Consider the following 26,951-nt stretch of genomic DNA (forward strand, 5'->3'; position numbering starts at 1 on the left):
TGGTATACCCTCTATCTCCCACTTTCAGATTTCATCCTCAAGGGGATGATTACCCCTTCAAGGTCCAGTTGAGATAAGCTTCTGAACCCCGTTTGGTGTGCATCCCTTTAAGAATAAGCTATACAGGGGCAGCTAGGTGGCGCAGTGGATAAAGCACTGGCCCTGGAGTCAGGAGTACCTGAGTACAAATCCGGCCTCAGACACTTAACACTTACTAGCTGTGTGGCCCTGGGCAAGTCACTTAACCCCAATTGCCTCACTAAAAAACAAAACAAAACAAGAATAAGCTATACAATTGGTCAAGACAGAGGCATTGATTGGATTGCATCAAAAGGATGATATTAACAAAACTCCACCTTCCACCCACCCCCAGCCCCTCACACCTTGGGTACGTTCCCACACAACTAGAGACAGCATTGATGGGAAAAGGTAGCTTACACACAATAGATAGACACATAGGGAATACACGTGACCCAAGCAACTCATACCTTTGGCATTGCAGGACTCGGATGATCATTCCTTCCCTCCTTGTGGGGTCCTCATGCTGCTTCCCTTGGATGCAGTATCTGCCAGTCAGGTAGCAGCTTTTCTCCCTGAGTCTGTTTCTTATCCCTTTCCAGTGAGAGTGACTGTTGGGAGCAGCATTTCCCATCGGGCTAGTGGTTCCGTGACAAGATGCCATGGGCATGGCCATGTCGTTTTTCTCCCCTACCCCTACCTGGAGGGCAGGAATGATTCTCATTCTAGGGCTGGGTTATTCTTTCACAGATGCCTCTCTTGGTTGCTGGAGCTCACTTTTCTCGAAGTTTTCTCTTACCTCATTGGCTTACTTTGTAAAGGGTCAACAAGAATACAACTTGTCTTTCACTCAGTCAATAGCTCATTACCTTGTAATTCTATCAAACTTGACTGAGGAGCCTCAACACATCTGGTAAAGAGGTAACAATGTGAAGATACTTCTTTATGCTTCATTTTAAAACTCAACACCTCTGTTACTTATCCCACACATTCTGTAATTTGATCACTTCGTTTTTGGGGATCAATTCCTCTATGTGAACATGTTGTTTCCTCCAAAATAAAAGGTTCCTTGTGGTCAGAGTTTGTTTCATTCTTGTCTTTGTAATCTCAGTATGTAGCACAGTGGTTGACATATAGTAAGCAATTATCAAATGTTTGTTGATTGAATGAATTGAAACCTATTGATCAAAAAATTTCAGAGCCAAATAGGCCCTCAGAAGTCTTCAAGTGAAAACTATATCTAGCTAAAAATCCCCCCTACAATGTTCACAAACATATGACCATCCAGTCTTTGCTTAAAGGTCTCTATTGAGGTAAAATCCACTACTGCTCAAGGTAGCCCATTCCACTTTTGGATAGCCCTCATTGTTGGTCAAATCTAAATTCCAATGACCACCAATACTGCTAGTTCTATATCTTACTTAGGGTCAAGCAGAATAGTCTAATACCTATTCAAACTAAAAGCCCATCAAATATGTGAAGACTCCTAATAAGCCCTTTTCCTCTCAAACATATTAAATTCAATAGCATAATGGTAAAACGTATGGCTTGCTCCCGAGTCTATGTATATTGTTTGGTATCATACATACAACTATCCTTTTCAGTATCTAAATGTACTTTTTTAAACCTTTTTGCAAAATAACTCCTTCACCCATTGTTTAATTTGCTCAAGTTTTGTGGCAGCAACTTTTTAGAACCATATTTATTTGAATTCTCATGGGCCAGAATCTTTCTGTGTAATCTCTCTCTCTCTCTCTCTCTCTCTCTCTCTCTCTCTCTCTCTCTCTCTCTCTCTCTCTCTCTCTCTCTCTCTTTCTCTCTCTCTCTCTCCCCTGATATTCCGATGACCTGAATTTTTATGAACTTATTTCCACTTACTCCTCAGAGTGACTTTGAGGAAGGGACCATGATTAACCAGATGTATAAACCCATTAGAAGGAAAAAAATAAAGTAAAAAACAAACAAAAAACCCTTTAATGTACACGGCCAAACTTTTGACAGAATTCAACTGTTGGATTTTCCAAATAACAGTAGTTTGAATATCACTGTTTCTTTTCAACCTGGTATGTAGACCCGACCTAAAAGTAGTTAGTGCAATGATATATAGGAATCAGATATTTATTAGTATAAATGACAAACATGACACTTTTATATAACTTTATTTATTATTTTTGTTGGTTTCTTTGTTTTTCTTTCATCTAATCCTGGACCTTCATCAATGTGGGAACCCCCAGCGTGGAAGCCCATTCCACAACGGACAACTTACCATAACTTATCATCTTAGATAGTTTGACTAGGGAACTTACAGGTTACTTAGCTGGTATGTGTCAAAAGTAGTATACCAGGCAGCTAGGTGGCAAAGTGGATAAAGCACCAGCCCTGGATTCAGCAGGTCCTGAATTCAAATCTGGCCTCAGACACTTAACACTTACTAGCTGTGTGACCTTTGGCAAGTCACTTAACCCTCATTGCCCCCACGAAAAAAACAAAAAAGTAGAACACAAGCCCAATTTCTTCTGACACCAAGGCTAGCTCTTTAGCCTTCCAAAACTGCATCTGCCAACTCATTTGTCATGTGAAAGAGAACTATAAGAACTTATATTAGTTATATTTCTTTGTCCAGTAATATAATTTTCCATATAGAATCATCACAGTTTAGAGTTAGGACTTTAAAGGACTAGTCCAATCTCTCTGTAATGAAGAAATTCTTTCTTAAATATCTCAAACAGTCATGAGGCCCATTATTAAATACATCCAGATTGGAGGTTCACCTTCTTGGAATAGACTGTTGGGTAGTTCTAATTGTTGGTCAGAAAAATGATATCCTCACACTCTATTTAGGGTGCTTTTGAACTTTTGCTCACTTTCTCCAGTCTCGCTTTGACTAAGTCAGTTCTGTCTCTTGGTTTAGGACCCTCAGTTTTTACTAATCTGTCAGGGTTTATTGCTGCCATCACACTGAGCATCTACTAAAATCTTCTCCCCTAGGAAGCCTTCCCTGATGTATTGAAAGATGTCTCTCAAGGGGGAAAATATCTTAGATTACAGTGTCAATCAAATCCATGCTAGTGTTTTCTTTTCAGGCTTGCTCTAAGACCTGCTGTAAATAGCTCTCAGTATGAGCTGGTGAAAATTTGCTTTTGAATTGCTCTGCATCAATGTAATTTATAATATGCAAAAATGCTGATTTGAAATAGATTGGAAGTGTTAGGCACCATCATCAATACAAATGCTCCCTGTGATCCTCTTTTGCAGAGTGTACTGCTTTCCAGGAAGCCAGATAAGCGTACAAATAACCATGTTCATAAATACAAGTCTTCATATACCTTTACCTTAGAATAGAAACCAGTCATTAAAATAAGATTATTATATTTTAATCTTTATTACAAAGATAATCAAAACTGCAACTCCAAGAAAATTCCCAAGTATTTCCTTACTTAAAAATAATCTCCAAAATTAAAAAAATCCAGAACTTTACAAATGTACATAAAAACAAGAAAGAAGTTATAATAAAACATTAACGAGTCAGTCATACGTCCTAGTGTTGCTGAGCTGGATCAGAAAGCAAGAAATCCCAGAATTTTAGAGGGAGAAAGGACCTTGGAAATCATGTAGTCTAGTGGTCCCTGATCTTTTGGGATAGTATACCCCTTTTAATACAAAAACTGAGCACAAACCCTCAATATGTGGACTGCTGTACAAAATATGTAATTTCTAAAACACATATAAAAGTAGAAATTTTAAGTGTGAGAGAAAGACTTTTTAAAATTTGACTCTGAAGTCAAGAGGGAACTATTGGAATTTTGGTAGGGGGAGTGATATGGTGAAATCTGTGCTTTAGGAAAATTACTTTTGCAACTCTATGGAGGAGAGAGACTTGAGGCAGGGAGATTTATTAGGAACCTGTTGTAAGAATCTAGGCAAGAGGTAATGATGGCCCAAACTTGGGTGGTTGCTATGTAAGTAGAGAAAAGGGAAGAAATGCATTTGATATGATGGAGGTAGAAAAGACGAGATTTGGCAACTACTTGGATATATGGAACCAATGAGAATAATGAATGGAATGAGACTGGGAGGACCGCGGTGCTTTTGACGGCAAGGACTTCCAAAAAGGAGTGGATTTGGCTGGAGGGAAGAAATAATGAAATGTGATCTGCAGTGCACCACCAATGCCTGCTCATCCTGTATGATTCAGTACACCACTGAAAATGAAAGGGGTGGGGGTGGAGGAACTCTTACTCACTGGTCAGTGGTTGAAGCAAAGAGCCCACAGTCTGAGGCATGCCTGCTCCTAGAACAAACTGATTGGTGGAGGGGGCAGGGAATGAGCATAGAGGAATGTGGGGAGAAGTGGATAATCTTGATTGACAACTATATTCCCACCCTCTGCCTATTTAATCACAGACAAGGTCATGCAACAGTTCCCTTAGCTTAATTTGGAGATCCCTGAGCTTATCCAAACCTTTCAATTTGCAGAAGAGAAAACTGGGGTGACTTGCTCACAAGTCATAGTTCTTTACTGGCAGGGTCTAGAACACACCTCCTGGCACAAGTTCCAACTATTTTTCCCATAATACACCATTTCCCAAGTCTAATGATTCTCCTCTCTGAGTCTTGAGGACATACTGATAACCAAATATTCACATTCTTCTGAGGCCACTTTTGACTAATGCAAGAAAAGGAGAATTGCCTGACCCTTATGATTTTAGATTAAAGGAAGAAAAATATTTCTAAGGAAGCATAAAAGGGAAAGGATAGATTGTCCCAGAATATGCTTCTGGTTGAGAGCTATTGCTGTTTAGAAAGTCTCATTTCAGAAAGTTCTTCTGCATTAAAGACTGATATGAATTTGTAGAAAAAAATATTTGGGGCACTTCTAATGAGACATTACTTTTTTTCTTTTCTTTTTTTTTTTTTTGGCGGGGCAATGGGGGTTAAGTGACTTGGCCAGGGTCACACAGCTCGTGTTAAATGTCTGAGGTCAGATTTGAACTCAGGTCCTCCTGAATCCAGAGCTGGTGCTCTATCCACTGCACCACCTAGCTGCCCCTCCTTGATTTTTAAAACATTTTACTCTAGACTATTCTTACACCTTTATCACTACCTATTTCCAATCACACTTCTGTACATGTATATATCCCATCTATCTTATTAGACTGTAAACTCCTTTTTCTTCATCTCTGTACCTTCAGTGCTTAACACTTGGACTTGTACAGAGAAACCACAAAATAATGATTTGTCACAGAAACCACAAAATAATGATTTGTCAAACAGAATGAAGAGATTCACAGAATCTATATGCTGTCAGAGACTGCCGTCCACCTGGCTGCAGCAGGTAGCATGACAACCTGGTGTTTTCCCTTTGACTTCAGGGTATCCTGATCCTTAGAAAAAAAAATCCCTGAAAGACCAGGGTTTTTAAAAACTAGTTTGCCCAGGTCCACGTGTAGCTGGTTAACAGGACTAGATGAGGATTTCTGAAGACAAAAATGTCTGAGAGTGAAGATTTCATTTTTGTGTTCCTCCCATGTATCACACAAACACAGCAGACACCGAATCGGCAATACCTAAGAGGGGGAGAAAGTGCTATTAGACAAACTGATTGATTAAAACAATTTTGCCTCTGAATCAGCCACTGGAATTAAATGTTTACTCAGCAATTTCTAAAAAACAGGATTCAACCTTTTTTTAGCCCAAACCACACAGGCCTCTAACGAAATCACTGGCAGAGAGATGATTAACTACTGTTACTTTAAGAAAAATGTCAGGGATCATTGCAATTTTGTGACTATATATAAATACTGAAGTGAAGGAGGCAGAACTCTGAGGAACAGCAAGGACAAAACCAGGAATATTAAGAGAGGATATTTTTTTGTAGCTGTTATTCTGTGAGATTATACATACATACACACATCAACAAACGGTATGTGGCTACTTGAGATGCATATTGTTCACACCTATTGTTTAGAGACAACAGGACGATGAAAACAAGTTAGAGTCAGCCAGGGAAGACCTGAGTTCAAATCTGGATGATCTGGAGAAGTGTCCCAAGTCCATTTTACTGAGGCCTCAGTTTCCTCATCAGTAAAATGAGGGTAAAATAACAGGACCTATTTTTCAGTGTTATTGTGATGACAAAATGAGATAAGTCTTGTTATGGGGTTGGGACATACCAAGGAATTTGGGACTCTTCAAGTTGAAACATGGCCAGATAAATGAAAGGACATGGGTCTGGGGTAACTCTCCTTGAGAAGCTAAACTAAAGGATAGACACACCTTGAGAAGTAAGAGAGTGTATCCTGAAAAACTGGACTAAATTTAACCTTATGATCTTGAAAAAGAAACACATGATCTTTGACTGTAACACTGTCTGGCCAAAATATTGGTTGGAATCCCAAGAAATTGGCCAGTGAACAGGACTCTTAACTATAATACCATTTTGCAATTGGACCTGTTTTGCAAGAGTGAAGAGAAATGGACAGAAATCCCATATATATTAGCCTTCATGGCCTTAAACAAGAACTCAAAGGGGAAGGAACAAAGCGTGATACACCCAGCAAAACTAACCAAACCCAAGGAGTCTACTGATAACCCTGCAAAGCCTCCTTCCTCACAGGACCTCAATGATTTATTAGATGACTTCCTCCTGTTGTTAGAAAGCTGCAAGTCCATTCAGACTAGCAGGTCTTTCTGACACCCGCTCCTCCTGTGAGACTCCATCCCCTCCTGCTCCTCAGCCTCCCTCTCCTCCCTTCACCCCCTCCTCCCCACCTGCTCCACGATACCCTTCCCTCCCTACAGGTCATACCCTCTATGTCTGAAACGCCAACCTCTTCTCTTTGCCCACGGCTGATCCCAGAACCAATCTCCTGTGCCCTCCACAGCCCAGCCCCTGCCACACTTGGAGCGGACTTCAGTACACTTCCACTTTTCTACTCAACAGCTGCCTCCACCATCTGTCCCTGTCACAATCCAGAGTGGGGTCCAATAGGTTCCCTGTTCTTCTATTTTTTCCATTCAGAAGCGGCTCCGATCTGCTTTACTTGATTCCCTGAAGTTGCTTACAACGATTCCCCCAGTCTGTTTTACCCCTCCCCGCCCTTCACCCATGCCTCTACAGGCATCTTTGACTACTCCCTTGCTTCCGCTACAGGAATTTCCCATTGGCAGTAGGGTGACACAAATACAGGCTCCTTTTTCCATGAGTGATTTGGCTCAGAGAAAAGAAAAATTGGGATGTTACTCAGAGAACCCCGCGAGGTTCTTAGATGGCTTTAAGTCTGTGATGATGCAGTTTGACGTTTCATGGGATGACTTACAAATTATTCTTGTCAGTTGTTATACCCCTAATGAGAAAAAAAAAAGGATTTGGGACCTGGCCATACAAGTAGGTGATGAGGGGCAGCTAGGTGGAGCAGTGGATAAAGCACTGGCCCTGGATTCAGGAGGACCTGAGTTCAAATCCGGCCTCCAGACACTTAACATTTACTAGCTGTGTGACCCTTGGCAAGTCACTTAACCCCAACTGCCTTGTAAAAAACAAAAACAACAAACAACAAACAAGTAGGTGATGAGCACTCACAGCTAGGAACCAACTGGGCAGTAGTCCCTGGAACAACAGCCATTTCAACTGTGGATCCGAAATGGGACTCTCATGATAGGGTATACCAGGCTAGCAGAGACCCCATGATTAATTGCCTTGTTGAGGGAATGATTCAGGGAATGAAGAAACAGGTCAATTATGAGAAAGTAAAAGAGATAACCCAGGGGTCTGATGAAAATCTAGCCCTCTTCATGATTCACCTCATGGACTCTAAAGAAATATACTAATCGAGACCCCGAAAGGGATGTAGGAATAACAGTCCTCAATATATATTTTATTACCCAATCTGCTCTTGACATTAGGAGAAAACTCCAGAAATTAGACTGGCATGCCCAAACCCCACCCTCACAACTCTCTGGTGCTGCTTTTAAGGTTTTTAGTAACAGGGACCTAGTGGTAGCCAAAGAGAGAGAAAAGAAAGGTTGTACCTGCTCCATAGAGCAAACCTCACTAATTGTGGCAGCTATAATGTCTGCTACCAGCAGATCTCTGGGTGGCCAAGATCCTGGCAACTGCTTCAGCTCTGGTAAACTGGGACACTGGAGTCGGGGATCCTCCTCAAAGATGAAGCCACCTCCCCCAGCTCCTTTTCCCCAGTGGAGGTGAGATTTCCCCCAAGTGGATGGCTAAGCAAAACCCCAGTTCCCTGCAGTCTGGTTCCCTGTTATTGACATTTCTATGGCTAAACCCAGGGTCAAGCTTGGACATAGGAGGTAAATCTATTTATTCCTTAATAGACACAGGGGTGACCTCCGTCTTACTCTCTCATTCAGGTCCCACTGTTTCATCAAAAACAACAGGTTGTGGGGAGAGGGGGAAGACCCCTTAAATATAGGACAACATAGCCTTTAGTATATATGCACAAGGATCACAAATTTCATCATCCCTTCCTGGTTTTACAAGATGTCAAGAAAAAGCGAGGCTGGAGGGTGGGGGTGGGAGGGGGTGGCTACAGCTTTTCATTGAGAAATTCCTAGCCTATGGGCTCTTAGTTCACTGAATAGACTGGAAGAAATAACCTATAACTATCTCACAGTTAAAATCTTTCATAGTGGAATGAATAGCTTAAAATCAGGAATTATTTGTAATGTATAAAAGTGTATTTTTTAAAAATTCTCTAACCACTGAACCATACTAAGACCAGCTCTTGGCTTTGATTTAATTACTGATTTAATTAACTCTGGTAAAGCAGGCCACCCCTGTCTGCATTAAGGCTTGCTGGCTGCAAAAGCCTGGGAGGAAAAAAAAAGGAAAGAAAAATAAGCTTTTGAAAAAAAAAGGAAAGAAAAACAGCCACACCAACTCTTTATCTGATAAGTTTCTAAGGTATGAGTGGACTTCTCAGCTTGTTAGAAAAAAAAAAAAGAGAGAGGACTAAAGAAATTTTAAATATAGTTGGGAAACTCACCACATTATTAAATGTACCATGTGAATTTATGGATAATAGTCTTTTTCTTTTTTTTTTTTTTTAAGGCAATTGGGTTTAAGTGACTTGCCCAGGGTCACACAGCTAGTAAGTATTAAGTGTCTAAGGCCGGATTTGAACTCAGGTCCTCCTGAATCCAGGGCCGGTGCTCTATCCACTGTGCCACCTAGCTGCCCCCAGTCTTTTTCTTTTAAAGTGCTAAAAATATTAGGCCTTAGAAAGATAAAATGTTCCATTTGCTGTCTCATAAGGCATAATGATAGAACCTAGCCCTCACAGTTTCAGGGACCTTGTGACTGTAAGGTTTCCATATAAAGTAAAGCACATGCAACTGAATTAACAACACCTGATTAGTAATTAATTAATTTTGTTTCAAATTTTAAAAAATTCCTAATATTGTTTTAAGGTATTATGTTTCTAAATTTCCTTATATAAATTGGTGAACAATTCTATCAGCTATAGTGAAAAAGCAATTTCTCTTATATCTTGGTGTCAAATTAAAAAAAAATCCAGTTCAAACGAGAACTCTGAGTTTACATATGTTTGTTATTGAATCACCTTAAATATGTTCCTTAAAACAGGAATTCTGAAGGCAGTAAACATCCCAACTCTTGTTTGTTACTAAGCATATTAAAGCAAAATTCATTTTTGCAATACTAACTTAAGGATGAAAAGCATCTGACATTATGGGACTATTATATTATTCTGAGTCTAACTCCAGGTATGATCATCAAAGAGCCATGGTGCCCCCTGGGGTGGACTGTCATGGGAAAGACTGGGAGAATGACTTTTAGCAAGGGCTGAGGTAGGATTCTCCTGACTTAATTTTCCCCAGTATGATACATGGTTGATTTTAAGCCTGGCCCACTGCAATTGACTAACTGTACTTCTGCCTGGAGTGCACATGAAGCTTAGGGAAGCATTATTTCCTGAGAGCTTTGTCCCTCTTTTTTTATGACAAATTCCTATAATCATGTCATTTGATCAGCATGAATACAATATTGGAATTTCATCCCTTAGGTTAGTACTGCAAATGGGTTGCTATAGTGATATGCAGGTATAGAAATTCTAGTCCTTTTATATTCTAAACAACTAAAGTGTATAAGAATCCAGCTTTGTCATCTGTCTGCTATTAGTTATTCATTTTAAAACTGAATCCAAAACACTTTAAGTACAACTTATTTGACGTGTGCTCTTGTTACCTTAAGTCCTTTTGATATTTTTGCCCTGGCCTCAAACTCTTGTTAAAGTCAATTTTATCCAGGCTCAAGGCTTTAACATCATGGCAGCTACAGCTGTGGGTATACATCTCCTCTCAACCTCTGGATCTCATATCTCCTCTTATTCTCTGGACTCGGCCCACCACCCCCACTCCCAGTGATTACTTCGACTCCACTCAGCTTGAAGCAGTTACATAACAAGAATCTTTACCCCCTTTTCCCTTACATATAGAGAAGTGGGGAATATTATGGAGTTGGGACATATAAAGAAATTTTAGACTATTAAAGTTTAAAGCTAAATTTAAGGACATGGATCTGGGCTAACTATCCTGGAGAAGCGAAACTAAAGGACAAATACAACTTGAGAAGTAAGGGAGAGAAGCCCAGTAGACGTGGCTGTTACCTGATCAGCACCAGGGGACAGAGATAACTCCAGAAGTTCAGACCACCACCTCTCATTCAAGCTTTCCCCATGGCCCTTCCAAAGGGAACTCTCCATTGTTAGGTGATGATCACCCCATGCACCACCTATAAAAACTTTTGCCTTTCTCCTCTTTCAGGAGGTAGGTATCTTAGAGAATCATGTCTCTGAAACCTTCTCCCCTTGAGAGAAGTCTTTCTCTTTTGGTCTCCTTTTGCTAGCACCTAAATAAAAGATTATTTTATTCTACTAGGATTTGTGTATGAAGGGGGGAATTCTTTAAAGAGGAATACCTAAGGATCCCCTACCACCAATTTACCCTGTGATAATTGTGAAGTGCTTTGCAGGTGTTAAAGTACTATACAAGCACTAGCAATTAGGGCTTTGTCTTTTCAGTGAAATGTTGATATTTATGCTTTTAAATTTGAACTGAAGCAAATATTTAGTAATAAGAAAACTACTGCACTCCCCTAACTACCAATAGCATTGAAATCAACATTATCTGAAGAATCCATAATTTCAAGCTATATATGTATGTATACATAGATATGACTTGCAAAAAAATTTGCTATTAAATATATATAAATAAACACATGATTTAAATATAAATGAGTGGCTTCCAATAAATATTTGTATACATATATGAATGTGTATATACATACCTGTATGTGTATGTGTATGTGTATATACACAATCATACTACATGCATACATATATATACATACTAGACACACACATATGTACATATTGTATGTGACATAAATATATACATTATAAATACATGTGTGTGCGATTTATTTCACTGCAAGCTATTGTCTCTTGATCTTAACTTGAGACCCCTCTCCTGCCCTCTACAACAATAACCTGTTGCTCTTTCAATCAGGCCACCTAAGTTCTACTGCCTCTGCAAGTACAGACACAAACTTGTGTTTCTGTATGAAGTATGACTAAAAATATTAATCATATTTAAGTAACAACACAATTTTAAAATATACAAGTTCAACTGATTGAGCAATTATCATATACCTAATATAAGGCACTGAAGATACAAAGTTGGAACAACGAGCACCTGTGTCAAGGAAGATCAATATGTTTTGCAGGTGAGTAAATACAAGGTAATTTGAGGAGGAGGCACAACTGGGAGGATGAGTATGAGCTTTGTCATGAAAGTGACACCCAAGCTGGGCTTTGAAGGAAGCTAAGGATTCCAAGAGGAAGAGATGAGGAGGGAGGGTCTGCCAAGCATGGGATAAAACAACCAGCATTCTGCAGGGCACATCTACTCTTTATCTGTAAGGGGGAAAATTGTACCAGAGCTAGCTGTTCATGGTCTGTGTGTGGCTGCTAATTCTCCACACTGCTGAATGAGCATGGAAGGGTCAGGAACACAAGTGTAAGATAAGCAAGACCCAAGGCTCAATTTTCAAAATTCAAGAGGGGTTTTCTTGAGAATGAGCTCTCTTCTGGATGAGTCTATGGAAGTCAACAGAGGCAACAGTTATCTCAGGTCCTATGGATAAGTGGCCGATTGCAAATGGCCACCTCACAAATTATGAAGTGGTCTCTGGCAAACTTTCAAAAGTCAGTAAGAAGGGTTCTTCTTATAAGGAGACCTCTAGAGTGATTACTGAACCACTCGGTATTTAAGCCAAATGCTTTGCAAGCTGGATTATATGCAGTGCCTTGAGCATAGCAGACATTTAATTAATGTTGAACATTTTAAGTGGGGAATGAATATAATGAAAAAAAAAACACTGTTGTGGAAAGTTCAGCTCAGTGGAATGAACTGGAAGGGGTTAAGACTGGAGCAAAATTCTCCATGCTAGAGTAAAAATGATTGAGCATTGGGAGAAGTGACCATTTCCTCATAGAGTTTATGAAAGAAGAAAGGAAGGCCAGGTATGGTATCTCACGCAACCTTGATTTGGGGAAGGTGCTTAATGACTGCACAGGAAGAACAAATAGGATTCATAGATTAAAAATTAAAAGGGGAAGTCAGGGGGTAGCTAGGTGATGCAGTGGCCCTGGAGTCAAATCCAGCCTTGACATTTACTAGCTGTGTGACCTTGGGCAAGTCACTTAACCCCAATTGCCTCATTTCCCCCCCCCCAAAAAAAAAAGGGAAGTCAGTCTAGGAGGGATAGGAACCTTTCAAGAATGAAATTTTTAAAGGAGTATCTTGGAATGTGGCCTGGGGCATTGAGAGTTTAAATAACTTGTCCTGGGTCACACAGCCACAGTATATGTCAGAGATAGGATTTCATACTGTGTTGCCCCTCCCAGATGTGTACAGGATAAAAAATTATCTAAGTACTATTAATTCTGCAGGTCTACTTTAAACCAGAGGGTTTTAAGGTAGGTATGTTATAAATATATATATGTGTGTGTGTGTGTGTGTGTGTGTATGTATGTATGTATGTATACACACACACATATTTGTTGTTCAGTTGTTTCAATCATGTCTGACTCTTCATGACCCCATTTGGGGGGTGTTTTCTTGGCAAAGACACTGGAGTGGTTTGCCATTTCTTTCTCTAGCTCATTTGACAGAAGAGAAAACTGAAGTGAACAGGATTAAGTAACTTGCCCAAAGTCACATAGCTTGCAAATGTCTGAGGCTGGATTTGAACTTAGGTCTTCCTGACTCCAGGCTCAGCACTCTAGTCACTGAACTACCTTAGTTTATGTATGTATGTACATGCATATGTATTAGTACATACACAAAAGAACACACACACATATACACATACACACATGTCTGTGTATGTATAGGTACACACATTTATTTTTGGTTTTTGAGTTTCAAGTCTTCCCCCAACCCCCTACCCCAGTGGCTATTTTCACAGAATTTGGTGGGCTAGTGTGAACATGAGATTTTATACTCCTGAGGTCAAGTCAGTTAGAAGCAACTGAAGTCACTTAAGCTTTCAGTGCCACTAAGATTACATAAGTTTCAGAGTAGGTACAGATTTGCACTGGAAAGGGGAATTACCTCACTAGGAGTGCCCTGTGGCAGTATGATTACAGGTCTGGAATCAAAAGCAGAAATGTGATAGTTCCTTTTTAGATTTAGCTTTCATATTTGTATGGCAGACTACTTGGATGGGTAGTTATCCTCTAGCCAGCCTCTCTCTCTCTCTCTCTCTCTCTCTCTGTTTTTTTAAAGGACATGTCTCTTCTTATTGCTTAATCATCTGGTTAACATACATACATCACTATTCGTTAAGGCTGAATAAATAGAGCCTACTCTATAAACCAGACATTTCCAGCTTTATGGCAGATGCTTCCAGTTATGGGATGGACCAAAGCCAGAGGTAGAATTTGGGGCACAGGGCAAATTCATTTGCGGGGAGAGGGAAGAGTCCAGTTCTTGTTCTCCCAGATCTCTTCGAATGAATAATTCATTGCTTCTATCCCTTTAATAGATGTAGCAACTCTGCCTTGCCATTCAGGCTGGATTTGGGGGCATAAATATGAGACTTACCACAAATATTAGCTCCCATTTTAACAAAGGCATAGCCATCTACTCCCCAGGAAGTACCCCATGAGTTTCTTACTATCCAATAAGGAGTATTCCCTAGAAAAACAAGAAAGGAATGAGAACTTGAGAAGATGACAAAAATACTTTTAGTACAATAAATGTGTAATAAGGATGGATAACTTTACTTAAGAATTTACTAAAGGCAAATATACTAAATAAATACATGCATATAAGAGTAAGACTTGAGAGATATAACAGGCCTCTACTATAGTGAATATGACACTGAAGAAATCAGTATTTATGTTATAGTGTCTTTGTGTGTATATATATGCATATATACACACATACATATGAACATACATATATATACACATAAATATACAGACTATATATATACACACACACACATATATATATGAAGACAAAACAGTATAATGGTAGATAGTAAATAGTAGATTTAAGAATGGATACTTAGTAAATGTCGATATTTTCACATTAAAAAAATTTATTTTTGTCAATTACATGTAAACAAAAATTTTAAACATTCATTAAAATTTTTTTTGAGTTATGAATTCTTTCTCTCCATCTCCTCCCCTTTCCTTGAGAAGGCAAGCAATTTGAGATAGATTATACACATGAAGCTTTAAAAAAATCATTTCCATATTAGCCATGATGCAAAAGAAAGTGCAGAATGTCTTGAATTGCTAATAATGGCTTACAAAGCACTTTACAAATGAAATTTCATTTGATTTTTACAACAACACTGTGAGGCATTTGTTGTTCTTATCCCCCTTTTTAAGATGAGAAGATTAAGGCTGAAAAAGTTCAAATCATTTGCTCAGGATCCCACAGCTAAAAAAATTCAAGTTCAAGTCTTACTGACTCCAAGTCCACTACTCTGTTCATTATGCCACCTAGTCACCAATCAAGATGAAATAAAGAGTAATAAAAAAAGAAAACTATATAGAATCAGGAAAGGGAAAAACAGGTACTCCTAAGTATACAACACCATAGTGAGGAACTTGATTAGAAAATATTTTCAATATTTCTATGAAGAATTACTCATTGAAAACAAATATTTTTTATAATGAATTGTTTTACAGTTATCATCACAGCAAAGAGAGTACCCCGGATAAGAAATAGTGTGAACAAAACTAGGAGATTTTTGTCTCCTGAGAAAATGCATGCCAGGGAGAAAGAGAGCCTGGACAACACGTACCTGTTTTGTCAAAACCAGTTATGAGAACGGCGTGATTGGCTTCTCCACTGGAACAGTGATGCTGGATTATTCCTCCCAGATAATCTTGCCAGCTCACTGCATCCACTATCACAGCTAAAGGGCCATAGGCAAGAAGTATTTTGGCCATTTCATCCTCTTCATCACTAGGAAGGAAGGCAAATATAGTAATTTGTCTCGAAACTGAACATCTCTAAAGCAATGTAAATATGAAAAAAGAACACTGGATTTGAAGTCCAAAGCCCTGAGTTCCAATACGGGCTCTATCTATCACTATAAGAAATAACAGTAATAATAGTTACATCTAACATTTAACACTTTGCAAAACACTTTATTTATACATATATATACATATACACACACACATATATACACACATACATACACACACACACACATATATATACATATATATGTATATGTGTATGTGTGTATATATATATATATATATATATATATATATATATATTTGAGCCTCACAACAATCCAATAAGGTAGAATTTAGTATTATTATTTCCACTTTACAAATAGGGAAAGTGAGGCTGAGAGGTTGAGAAACTTGTCCAGAGGGAACCAGTTAGTACATTTTGAGGCAGGTTTGAAACTCATGTTTTGCCGACTCCAAGTGCAGTCCAAATATCATTGGATGACTTTAAAAAGGCCATGTAGCCTGTATGAAGCTCTAAATCTTGTAATCACAGGTTAGATCTATACTAAGTTAAACTTTATAACTATAAAATCATCTTTGGAGATGAAAGGGAGTTTTCATTGAGTTCAACCCCCCACATTGTACAGGTGAGGAAACTGAGCCCTAGAAATGTTAAATGACCTACCTAAGGTCCCATTGATACAACACAGCTTACACATCACGGGATGCCAATTATATCATTAAGAAAGACCAAAGTACCATTATGACTTCAGCAAGAAATTAAAAAAATATTCACTATGACCAAGTTGGAGTTATGCTGGGGATGTAAGAACAGTTCAATCTTAAAACAATATTGATATTAAAAACAAATACTCTAAATATATGATTATATCAAGGAGTCAAAAAGTAAAACACATTTAAACTAAAAAAATTCTACTAAGCATAGTCACTGAAGGGTCATATTTTGATAGGTTCAAAGTACATATCTAAAATCAAAAGCAAGTATTATATGCAATGGGGAAGCACTAAAACCTTTCTCACTAAACATAGGAATAAGAATATCATACCCTTTATTCTACATAGCTCTATAAATACTAGTAATATGACTATAGTAAGAGAAAAACTAAATGGAGACAAAGAGGAGATAAAGTTATACCTATTTGCTATGAATGTTGCAGTTTACTTAGAAAAATCTGGAAGAAACAGCAAAGAAACTGAGACAAGTAACAAATTCCATGACTTAAAAGGATATAAAATAAACTGATGAAAAGCAGAAGTATTTCTGTATAGTGATAATTAAATCTAGCAAGACATAACAAAAAAGAAATTCCCATTCAAATTTGCTACAAATGCATAAGCTAAGTGTCAATTTACAAAGGCCTACTCAAGACATATAAATGAAATTACTCTTTAAAGAAATAAAGAATGAGAAATAACAGGGGAGATTCATTACTCATAGTTGGGCCCTACCAATATAATAAAAATGATAATGTATAAATTAACGCGTTTAATACTAAACCAATCAGTGTAACAAGGGGACACTAGGAAAAAAAAGATAAAATAATAACAAAATTCATTTGTTGGGGAGGAAACAAAAAGTTAGAATTTCAAAGAAAATAGTGGGAAGAAAAATATGAATGAAGCGGGGAAAGCACTTTCATTCCTTAAATTATACTATAAAGTCATAATCATGAAAACTGTTTGGTGCTGTTCAAAAGTAGAAAAGTAATTCAGCAAAGGGACTAGATTAAGGAATATCAGAAACACTCGGTATCCTAGTGTTCGACAAAGTCGAGAACATAAATGACTTGCAGGAAAGAACTCTCTACTTGATAAGAACTTTTAGGAAAACTGGAAAGAAATTTGGAAGAAATTAGGTTTTGATTATCATCTCATACTGATATGGGAAAGTACAGGGGATAAAACTGAGGCCCGAGCTGAGACCCCCAAAATGAAAGTAGAACATACTGTTTGTTCTCCTGAAGTCTGTGGTTTAGTACCAACTTCCTAACATATGCCTCTGTTTATTGAAATATGCCTTCCCGTCTGCCAAGTAGCTCACCACAATGTACCTGTGAAAACCTGCATGCATTTCATGCCTAAGTGATATAAAAATGCAGCTTGGACATTTGTTCAGGGCCCAGAGTATCAGAGGCAACTCTGCTTTGGGCTTCTCTGTTGGAATTTCCCACAATAATAACATTTACCCCAATAGACTCAAATATGGATAATCAATCTGAATATAAAAAAGTTATATCATGTCTAAAAAGTCCAATCAAGCATAAAAATAAAATGAAAAGGACCAAATCAGGAACTTTTCACCGGTATGGCTAGGGAAAGAATTTGTCTTAATTTTATTTGATTTCTTTTGCTTTTACATTTCCTTAAAATATCCCTTTCCCTTCACGAACCCATAGAAAAATTCCTTGTAAGAGGAAAAAAAGCAGTTCAGCAAAACTAATCTACACATCAATCATGTATGTATCAGCCAATGTGGTTATCTATATCTCTGAAGAAAAGAGGGAGGTACATTGCTCACATCTTTTCATTCAGTCTTGAATTTATTCTCTCCATTTATGTTGTTGTAGTGGTTGTGTATTTTCTTTTACTGGTTCTGTTTACTTCTTTTTGTTTTTTGCATAATTTCATTACTTCAATGAAGTCTCCCCATTCTTCCCTGTACTTTTTATTTTAGGTTTAAGAAGACCATTTATTGAAGGTCAGCATTTATGAATAGACATTTTAAACAAAAGCAATGGCTTTGCCATCCTTTGTTTCTCATAATAAGACACCTTTACAAAAGAAAATCAATAACTGTTAACTTGTAAATTCTGACAATTACAGATTTTGTTGTTGAGGAAGGAAACAAGAGTGGGTGTAAAGACATTTTAGCACCTCTGTCTTTATAGACACAAATCATATTGTTATCACCGTTCATTAACTTCAATAATAATAATAAGCTTACTTGCCTCATGAATCTGTCATAGTAAGCTTCACTTACATCAGAATGATGTCATTCTGTAGACCTGTCTCTATCACTCATTCATACAAACCTATATCTCCAACCCATAATGTAGGTTGACACAATCAGGCTGACATAATTTCATAAAGCATTTATCCCATCACAGACTTTTATGTCGGGGTGGAATTTGATTCTTAGAAGATATATAAGAAGGGTTTTCCCTTCCGGGTTGCACACTGAACAAGTAGAAGACTACTGAGTTAACAGGTGGATATTGTTTTAGAAGTTAATGTCTTTTCTTGTTCTCATCTTATAAATCACTTTAATACTGACTCAACAAATTGTAATTACTTTGGTGTAAAATTCTAGAAGTTTGGACTCTGCTAAATCAGAATTCATGTAACACAGAAGGTTCAGTGATAAATACTTCCTAATCTGGGATCAGAGTAGCAAAAACATTATGAAAGTGGATCTGAGGCAGAGTTTAGATGTGGGAGGCCATTGGTAGTATATGAATTAAATTTAAACATAAATATATTGTTTACATTACAGGGTTGTCTTTTTCTTTTAACTTTCATGCTATTAAAAATTCAAATTTTAATATTTTTTGTTAAGTTTAAAGATGACCTCGTCATTAGTCTGAATTAATGCACTGGTATAGTGCTTTATAGATTATAGCACCTTCACATGCATCCTCTAATTTGATCCTCCCAAAAGTTTACGAGGTACATAGGGCAGGTAATGTTTACCCAATTTAAAGATGTGAAAACTTAAAGCTTAGAGAGTAAACTAGTCCAAGGGCACACAGGGCTAGTACACCAAGCTTGTCTTACATACACCTAGGTCCAGTGCTGTTTTAATGACACCACTCTACTTGTTGCATAGATATTCAATACTAATACAAGATAATCCTGTCTTTTCTTTCATAATTAGAGTGGTATAATAGAAAGAAAAGGAGTCAAGAGGTGTAACTTTTGGTTTTAGCTCTTCCAAGCTAATTAGATCTAAAACTGATTATCCAGTTTTGGATGACTCAATCTATTCTTTTCCTTCTACAATCTATTGTTTGTTCTGTGGGGGTAATGAGGGTTAAGTGACTTGCCCAGGGTCACACAGCTAGTGTCAGGTATCTGAGGCTGGATTTGAACTCAGGTACTCCTGAATCCAGGGCTGGTGCTTTATTCACTGCACCACCAACTGCCCCCCCCCCCCCGGCCACCTTCTACAATCTAGTGTAATAAGACATCTACCTAAAAGGAAAGACAAAAGTTGTAAAACTCAACTAGGCTCTTAAGTAAAGGAAAATTAATTTCCTAAAATGAAGATTTTGGATATCATTTCTCTGTACTCTTCTTAGTTCCTATACATTCTTCCAATATTTTCAAATATATATTAGGTTCTAAAAGTGATGGGAAAATAGTAACCAGAACTCTAAAATAATGATAGTCCTTTCTTCTTTCTTCCACTGCTCAATAGAATTACTGAACTGAAACTTAGCTAAATAAAATCCTACCCTCAGGAGCTGGATAGATTGTCTTCATAGTTTAATATACCATTCTGGTTGAAAAAAAATTAACCCTTCAGGGCTGGGCATAAAAAAATTCTGTGGTCAGACAGGATATTTTTACATGTAAAATGTTGGACCATAATATTTTTAAACTTATTTACATTATAGAAATCTCTTAATAATAATTAAAATTAACTGCCAATATTTGAAAAATATTCTTCTTGTGGTGGACATATTTTTTAAAATGAAAGCATTTAGGGTATATTCCTATTATTTGTTACAGTACTAAGTAACAACATAGAACTTAAAGAGATATCAAACCCACAATATTTCTTCTCCTTATTTCCATTAAAAATATATATTCATTATAGTATTTTGGAAACTAGAATATTAGGAATGGAAACTACTTCCAGGTTCTTCTTAAATATCAACAAGTTGTTGATTCATACTCTTATCTTCTTATATAAAGCAATCCGGGGGCAGCTAGGTGGCACAGTGGATAAGGCACTGGCCCTGGATTCAGGAAGACCTGAGTTCAAATCTGGCCTCAGACACTTGACACCTACTAGCTGTGTGACCCTGGGCAAGTCACTTAACCCTCACTGCCCCGCAAAAAAACAAAACAAAAACAAAAACCCCAAAACAAAACCAAATAAAGCAATCTGATCTTTATCACTGTCGGTCTTATAGTTTGTTATTAATCTATGGCACTACCCCACCCCATATGTCTGATTTCCCAACAAAAATTCCTCCCTCAAGCATGCTCTCTACTGCTACCCAACCTAAACCTCCTGGTTGATATCAATAATTGTTACTATTAAGTATCAGAAAATCTCAACAGGAGAATATGGATAGAAATCACCGAAAACTGTCAAAACAGCATCTTAATGTACTGTGCAAAGGAATTCATGGAAAACCTTTCCTCCTACTGGCAGACTTAGGTGCTGTTTGAATGAGTCATATATTCTAAAAGTGACCAGTCTAGGACTCTTTGGATCACAGCTTCCTCTAATATAATAAAGTCAATGAAAATATTGTGTGTCTGATTTGCAGGTGCTGGATCAAACTGTCGTTGGAGCTGCTTGAATCTCCATTAGTTATAAAATGACAAAGTGGACAGAACACTGGCCTCCTTTCTGATCTGTGATAAGTGAGACAGTGGTTCAGCACAGTAATATTTGATCTTCTTTTTATCACAACTTGTTTAGTTATTCCTCAACCATCAGAATTTTTTGTTTGTTTGTTTATTGTTTGGTTTTTGTTCTTGGTCCTTAAGAATAAAACAAGCAAAGAAACCAACCCATCCTGCTGTTCATATTTTGGTGACTGTTAGACCTTTTCCTCCACTCCTATTTGTTTTTTAACCTCCTTTGGAACAGCAGTATAATTTCTCAGTCAAAGACTAGGGGCATTTTAGTCAACTTCTTTTACAGCATGATTCCAAATTACTCTATTTTTTGTGACCATTTGTTTTTGTTTAGTTGTGTCTGATCCTTCTTCTGACCCCCGTTTTTGGTGATTTTCTTGGTAAAAATACTGAAGTGGTTTGCCATTTCCTTCTCCAGCTCATTTTACAGAAGAGGAACTAAGGCAAATAGTGTGAAGTGACTTGCCCAGGGTCACACAGCTAGTAAGGATATGAGGCCAGATATGAACTTAAGATGAGTCTTCCTGACTCCAAGGCCAGTACTCTATCCAATACACTACCTAGCTACCCCAAAATTACTGTCTGGCATGAACCAATTTATCCCTCTGCCAACAAAATCTAACCAAGCCTTTCTTTTTTTAAAAATTTAATTTAATTTATTTTTTCCATTACATGTAAAGATAGTTCTCAACTTTTGTTTATACAAGCTTTCCAATTTCAGATTTTTCTCCCTCCCCCCCCAACACCCTCCCCTAGGCAGCAGGTAATCTGATATAGGTTTTTTATATATCTATATATCTATATATCTATATATATAATAACATTAAACATATTTCTGCATTAGTCATGTTAAAAGAGAAAAATCAGAGCAATGAGGAAAAACCTCAAAATAGAAAAACAACAGCACCAAAAACAAAAGAAACATTATGGTTCGTACAGCATCTATACTCCACAGTTCTTTTTTTTTTCCTGAATTTGGAGATCCTCCTCCATCATGAGTTCCCTGGAACCCTTCTGTACCACTGCATTGGTGAGAAGGATATAGTCCATCACAGTAGGTCAACACACAATGTTGATGATACTGTGTACAATGTTCTTCTGGTTCTGCTCATCTCACTCATCACCAGTCCACACGAGACCCTCCAGGTTTCTCTGCACTCCTCCTGATCATTGTTTCTTAAAGCACAATAGTATTCCACTACATTCATATACAACAACTTGTTCAGTCATTCCCCAACTGATGGGCATCCCCTCAACTTCCAATTCCTTGCCACAACATAAAGAGCAGCTATAAATATTTTTGTACATGTGGGTCCTTCTCCCCTTTCCATTATCTCTTTGGGAAAAAGACCCAAAAGTGGTATTGCTGGGTCAAAGGGTATGCATAGCTTCATAGACCTTTGGGCATAATTCCAAATTGCTCTCCAGAATGGTTAGATTAGTTCACAGCTCCACCAACAATGCATTAGTGTTCCAGTTTTCCCACAGCTTCTCCAACATTTATTATTTTCCTTTTTTGTCATTTTAGCCAATCTGATAGGTGTCAGGTGGTACCTCAGAGTTGTTTTTATTTGCATCTCCCTAATCATTAGTGATTTAGAGCATTTTTTTATACGGGAATAGATAGCTTTGATTTCTTCATCAGAAAACTGCCTGTTCATATCCTTTGGCCATTTCTCAATTGACGAATGATGTGGATTCTTATAAATTTGATTTAGTTCCCTACATATTTTAGAAATGAGGCCTTTATCAGAAGTACTGACCATAAAAATTGTTTCCCATAACCAAGCCTTTCTACAGTTGCACCAACATTGTCAATTCCTATCTTTTACCATCTTTGCCAATATGCTAAATGTTAGGCAAAACCTCAAAGTTGTTTTGATTTGCATTTCTCTTACTATTAGTAATATGAAATGGGCAATCTTTCATATAGTTCTTAGTAGCTTAAAATTCTTCTTTTAAGAATTGTTTGTTCATAAACTTTGTGATAGTTAAGTGGCACAGAGGATAAGCATTGGGTCTAGAATCAGGAGGATCTGAGTTCAAATCCAGCCTCAGAGACTTATTATATGTCACTAGCCACAGCTTCTGCTTGCTTCATTTTCTTCATCTGTAAAATGGGAATGATAGCATCTACCTTCCAGGTTTGTTGTGAAGGTCAAATGAGATAATAATTGTAAGTAGTTAGCGCAGGGCCTGGTAAATAGTAAGTACTATACTTTGTTGTTTAGTTGTTTCAGTTGTGTCCGACTGTGAGTTTTTTTGGCAAAGATACTAGAATAGTTTGTCATTTCCTTCTGTAAGGGCCAAAATTGGATATACTCAGCATTAATCTCCCCTTTGAACTTTCCCTTTTATATATACCTCCCAGGTGTAACGATTGGAATGACTGCACCTGCTGGAGACTTACTGTAGAAGAGTTCTGCCCATGAAGCGAAGGTCTTTGAGGGCAAGACCAGGAGTCTTTTCTTTGGCATCAGGAAGTGACATTGGCTAGTAGGAGGAAAGAAGGAAGAGACTAGCGCTCTGTCTTGCACTTTCCTGAGGACTCCTGCAGAGAAGGGAGCTAGAAATGCGCTCTCCCTTTAATAGATAGGAATCTAGGCCTTTTCTTCTCTCTTTACCAAATTCTTATTCTCCTTAATAAATGCTTAAAAGTCTAACTCTTGCTAAAGCTTATAATTTATTGGCGACCACTCATTAGATATTTTAGACAGACTAGCTAGAATTTTAGCCTTTAACACAGGCCAATAAGAAAAGGAGCCTCTGAGCTTTAGTTCATAAAGGATCAGGTTTTATTGCTTGGGAATTAATTAGACCACAAAGGTGAAACCAATTAGAGAAATAAGGAAGTAGAAATACAGATGGACAGTCTTAACTCTAAGCTTAGCCTATGTGATCCCAGAGATTAAGCTAGTTCAAAGGAATTTAGGGTTTTCCTTCATAAAACTCACCAATCCCGAACTGCCTGCCAGGCCCAGATCCAACACGCCCAAGACCGAGCATGAAACACCCCACTACCGAGCGGAGCCAAGCGCCACCAGACTGCTTTTCAGGCCGAAAGAGATCGACCTTTTTGCACACCCCACCCACCAAAGTTGCCTCCCTTACGGTGGAATTTTTCCTCCTCCAAAAGGGGAGGTCTGGCGTTTTTCCTCCCCTAAAGCGGAGGTCCTTCAAAAGCAGCTCAGTAGCATGAGCAATTTCAGGGTGGCCCAGGTGTGGCCCCTCCGAAATGATTCAGCTAAAACTTTCGATATTAATCTTTACCACAAATAATTTTTACCACACTTCTCTAGCTCATTTTACAGAAGAAAAAACTGAGGTAAGCACGTTTAACTGACTTGCCCAGGGTCATACAGCTAATAAGTGACTGAGGCCAGATTTGAACACGGATCTTTCTGACTCCAGGCCTGGCACTCTATCCACTGTGCACCTAGCTGCCCAAGCACCATATAAATGTTAACAATTATTATTATTATTATTATTATTATTTTTACTCTGACTACATATCAATTGGTGAATGATATTTATTCCCTCTATATCTTGGATATCAAATTTTAGCGTAGATATCTGGTGTGAATATTTTACCCCCAACTGATCTCAGTTTTGTTAAGTTTATTCTTGTAAAAGTCCTTTAATTTAATTTAATCAAAATTATTTATTTTATCCTTATTAATTACCTCTATTTTTAGGCCTCAAGTTCGGAAAGAACAAAGACAGAAATGAAGGTTTCACATATAAGCCTACTTTTTTGTGTAGCAAAGAACTAGAAACAAAAGTATTTGTCCACTGATTGGAGAACGACTAGACAAATTGTGACACATGAACATAGTGAAATATTGCTATGCTCTAAAGAAATGATGAATGTGAAAAATTCAGAGAAACATAAGAAGATTTATATGAACTAATACAATACAAAGCAGAGCAAGGAAAAAAAATAATATTGCAACAATATAAAAGGAAAGAACAATAAGAAATGAAGCTGAATGCCATGTACCTTGTGTGACTTGGGCGAGTACTTATCCTTCCTAGGCCTCAGTTTCCTTATCTGTAAAATGAGGGGACTGAATTTAATTGGTCTCTGACGTACTTTCCAGTTAGGATTTTACCACCCTTTGATGATGATAATGACCAAGTATGGCCCTGAAGAAGAGAGAAGAAAATGGATTTCCTTCCCTTCTTTTTTAGAGGCATGGAACATGGTGGTCACACTCAGCTGATGTGTTATTTACTTTTGCTAAATAGCCTTTTTTCTTGTTCTTTTTAATATTCATTTACAAGAGATAGCTCTCTAACTGAGTTAAGTGGAAGGGATATATTTGGTAATTAAAGCGATGATGTATAAACACAACATATCACTAAAAATTTAAAGACCAAATTTAAAAGTAAAAATTTTAACATCTAAAAATTTAAAGGGTAAAATCTTAATGCCATTACTTATGAAAAATATGCTAAAAATGTGCTATAAAAAGGATACAAAAACATACTTCCTGATTATTCCTTGACAAGATAAACTTTATTATTAATCCTTGATGACAAAAATCTTAACGAATCATTGGAAAGGCCTCTTTCTTGAGTGTTCACATTTTTTTTCTTAAATGCAAGCCCTGAGGGGAAAAGGATATTGGAAGCAATTCTGCATGTATCCTTAAGATGACAAAGAAAGCTGCCATGAGTAATTTATTGCTTCAGTATTTTTGGAAGCAGTTTAGTAGCTAAGGGAGTTAACTTCTTCATGGCCAATTATTAGCAAGTAGGTTTGTTCACTTAGCAGAATGAAGGGAAGTACACAGTACTATTGATTGAAATAAAAATGTAATTTTAATAGTTATTTGATTTTTAAAATACTATATGAGAATTGCTATTTTCTGGCATTCTATTGAGCTGAATTGTCTTCTCCCTGGCATTTTTGTATCCTCATATGGATAGTAGTGAGATTGATGGGTCAAAGAATATGAACAGTAAAATTTTTCACATAATTTCAAATTGCGTTCCAATGGCCTTTCCAACATAAACCATTTCCAGATTTATCATTTTTGCCAACTTAATGGATTAATAAATGTATCATAATAGTCATTTTAATTTTCATGTCTTTTATTTTTATTGGTTTGGCACTATTTTTAATATGGCTATTGACAGTTCGTATTTCTTCCTTTTAAAAAGTGTTTGTTCATATCCCTTGACTACATGTTTCATGGGGAAAAAAGACTCTTGGCCTTATGAATCGGTATCAATTCCCAATATATTTTTGGACAACAGACTAAAATTATTGACATCTTTTGTTTTTACGTAATATTAATTTCTAAACTCCTCACTTCCTTACTTGGAGAGCCATACCTTATAACAGATAATAAAAAGAAAAACAAAAAAAAGTTCATCAAAACCATACAATATATTAACCAAATCAAAGCACCAGTTACCCTATGACATTTACAAAGAAGGAAGGAAAGCATATTTTCTCATCTCTTCTTTGGGAATAATCTTGGTCATTATAATTACACTGTGTAGAGGTTTGGGGTTTTGGGGTTTTTTCTATTCACGCTGTAGTTATATAAATTATTTTTCTGGTTCTGTATATTGTACTTTGCACCAAATGTTTGCTCACACATCTCTGTAGTATTCATAGTCATTTCTTGTGGACAATAGCATTGCATTACATGTACTTGCTATAATTTCTTTAGCCAATCAATGGACATCTACTTTGTTTTTATTTTTTTAATACTATAAAAAGTGCTGCTATGAACATTTTGTTTCATTGCCCATACTCTAGCATGGGCA

The 26,951-nt window shown here is 37.4% G+C and overlaps 1 protein-coding gene across 2 annotated transcripts in view; it reads right to left on the reverse strand.

The window, feature by feature from the left end:
• Nucleotides 1-3,424: 3,424 nt before the first annotated feature.
• CTSO (cathepsin O) overlaps nt 3,425-26,951 on the reverse strand; it is a 69,644-nt gene continuing 46,117 nt past the window's right edge. Inside the window, exons 6-8 of one of the 2 annotated variants that reach the window (XM_043973376.1) lie at nt 15,389-15,552; nt 14,173-14,265; nt 3,425-5,585 (exon numbers count right to left, since the gene is read on the reverse strand). In XM_043973376.1, the coding sequence (XP_043829311.1) occupies nt 5,551-5,585; nt 14,173-14,265; nt 15,389-15,552 (292 nt within the window). In that variant the 3' untranslated portion in view covers nt 3,425-5,550. The remainder of the gene's footprint in view (nt 5,586-14,172; nt 14,266-15,388; nt 15,553-26,951) is intronic. The other variant, XM_043973377.1, reaches the window with a different exon arrangement.

This window comes from Dromiciops gliroides, chromosome 6, assembly GCF_019393635.1.
Source record: "Dromiciops gliroides isolate mDroGli1 chromosome 6, mDroGli1.pri, whole genome shotgun sequence".
Taxonomy (NCBI): Eukaryota; Metazoa; Chordata; class Mammalia; order Microbiotheria; family Microbiotheriidae; genus Dromiciops; species Dromiciops gliroides.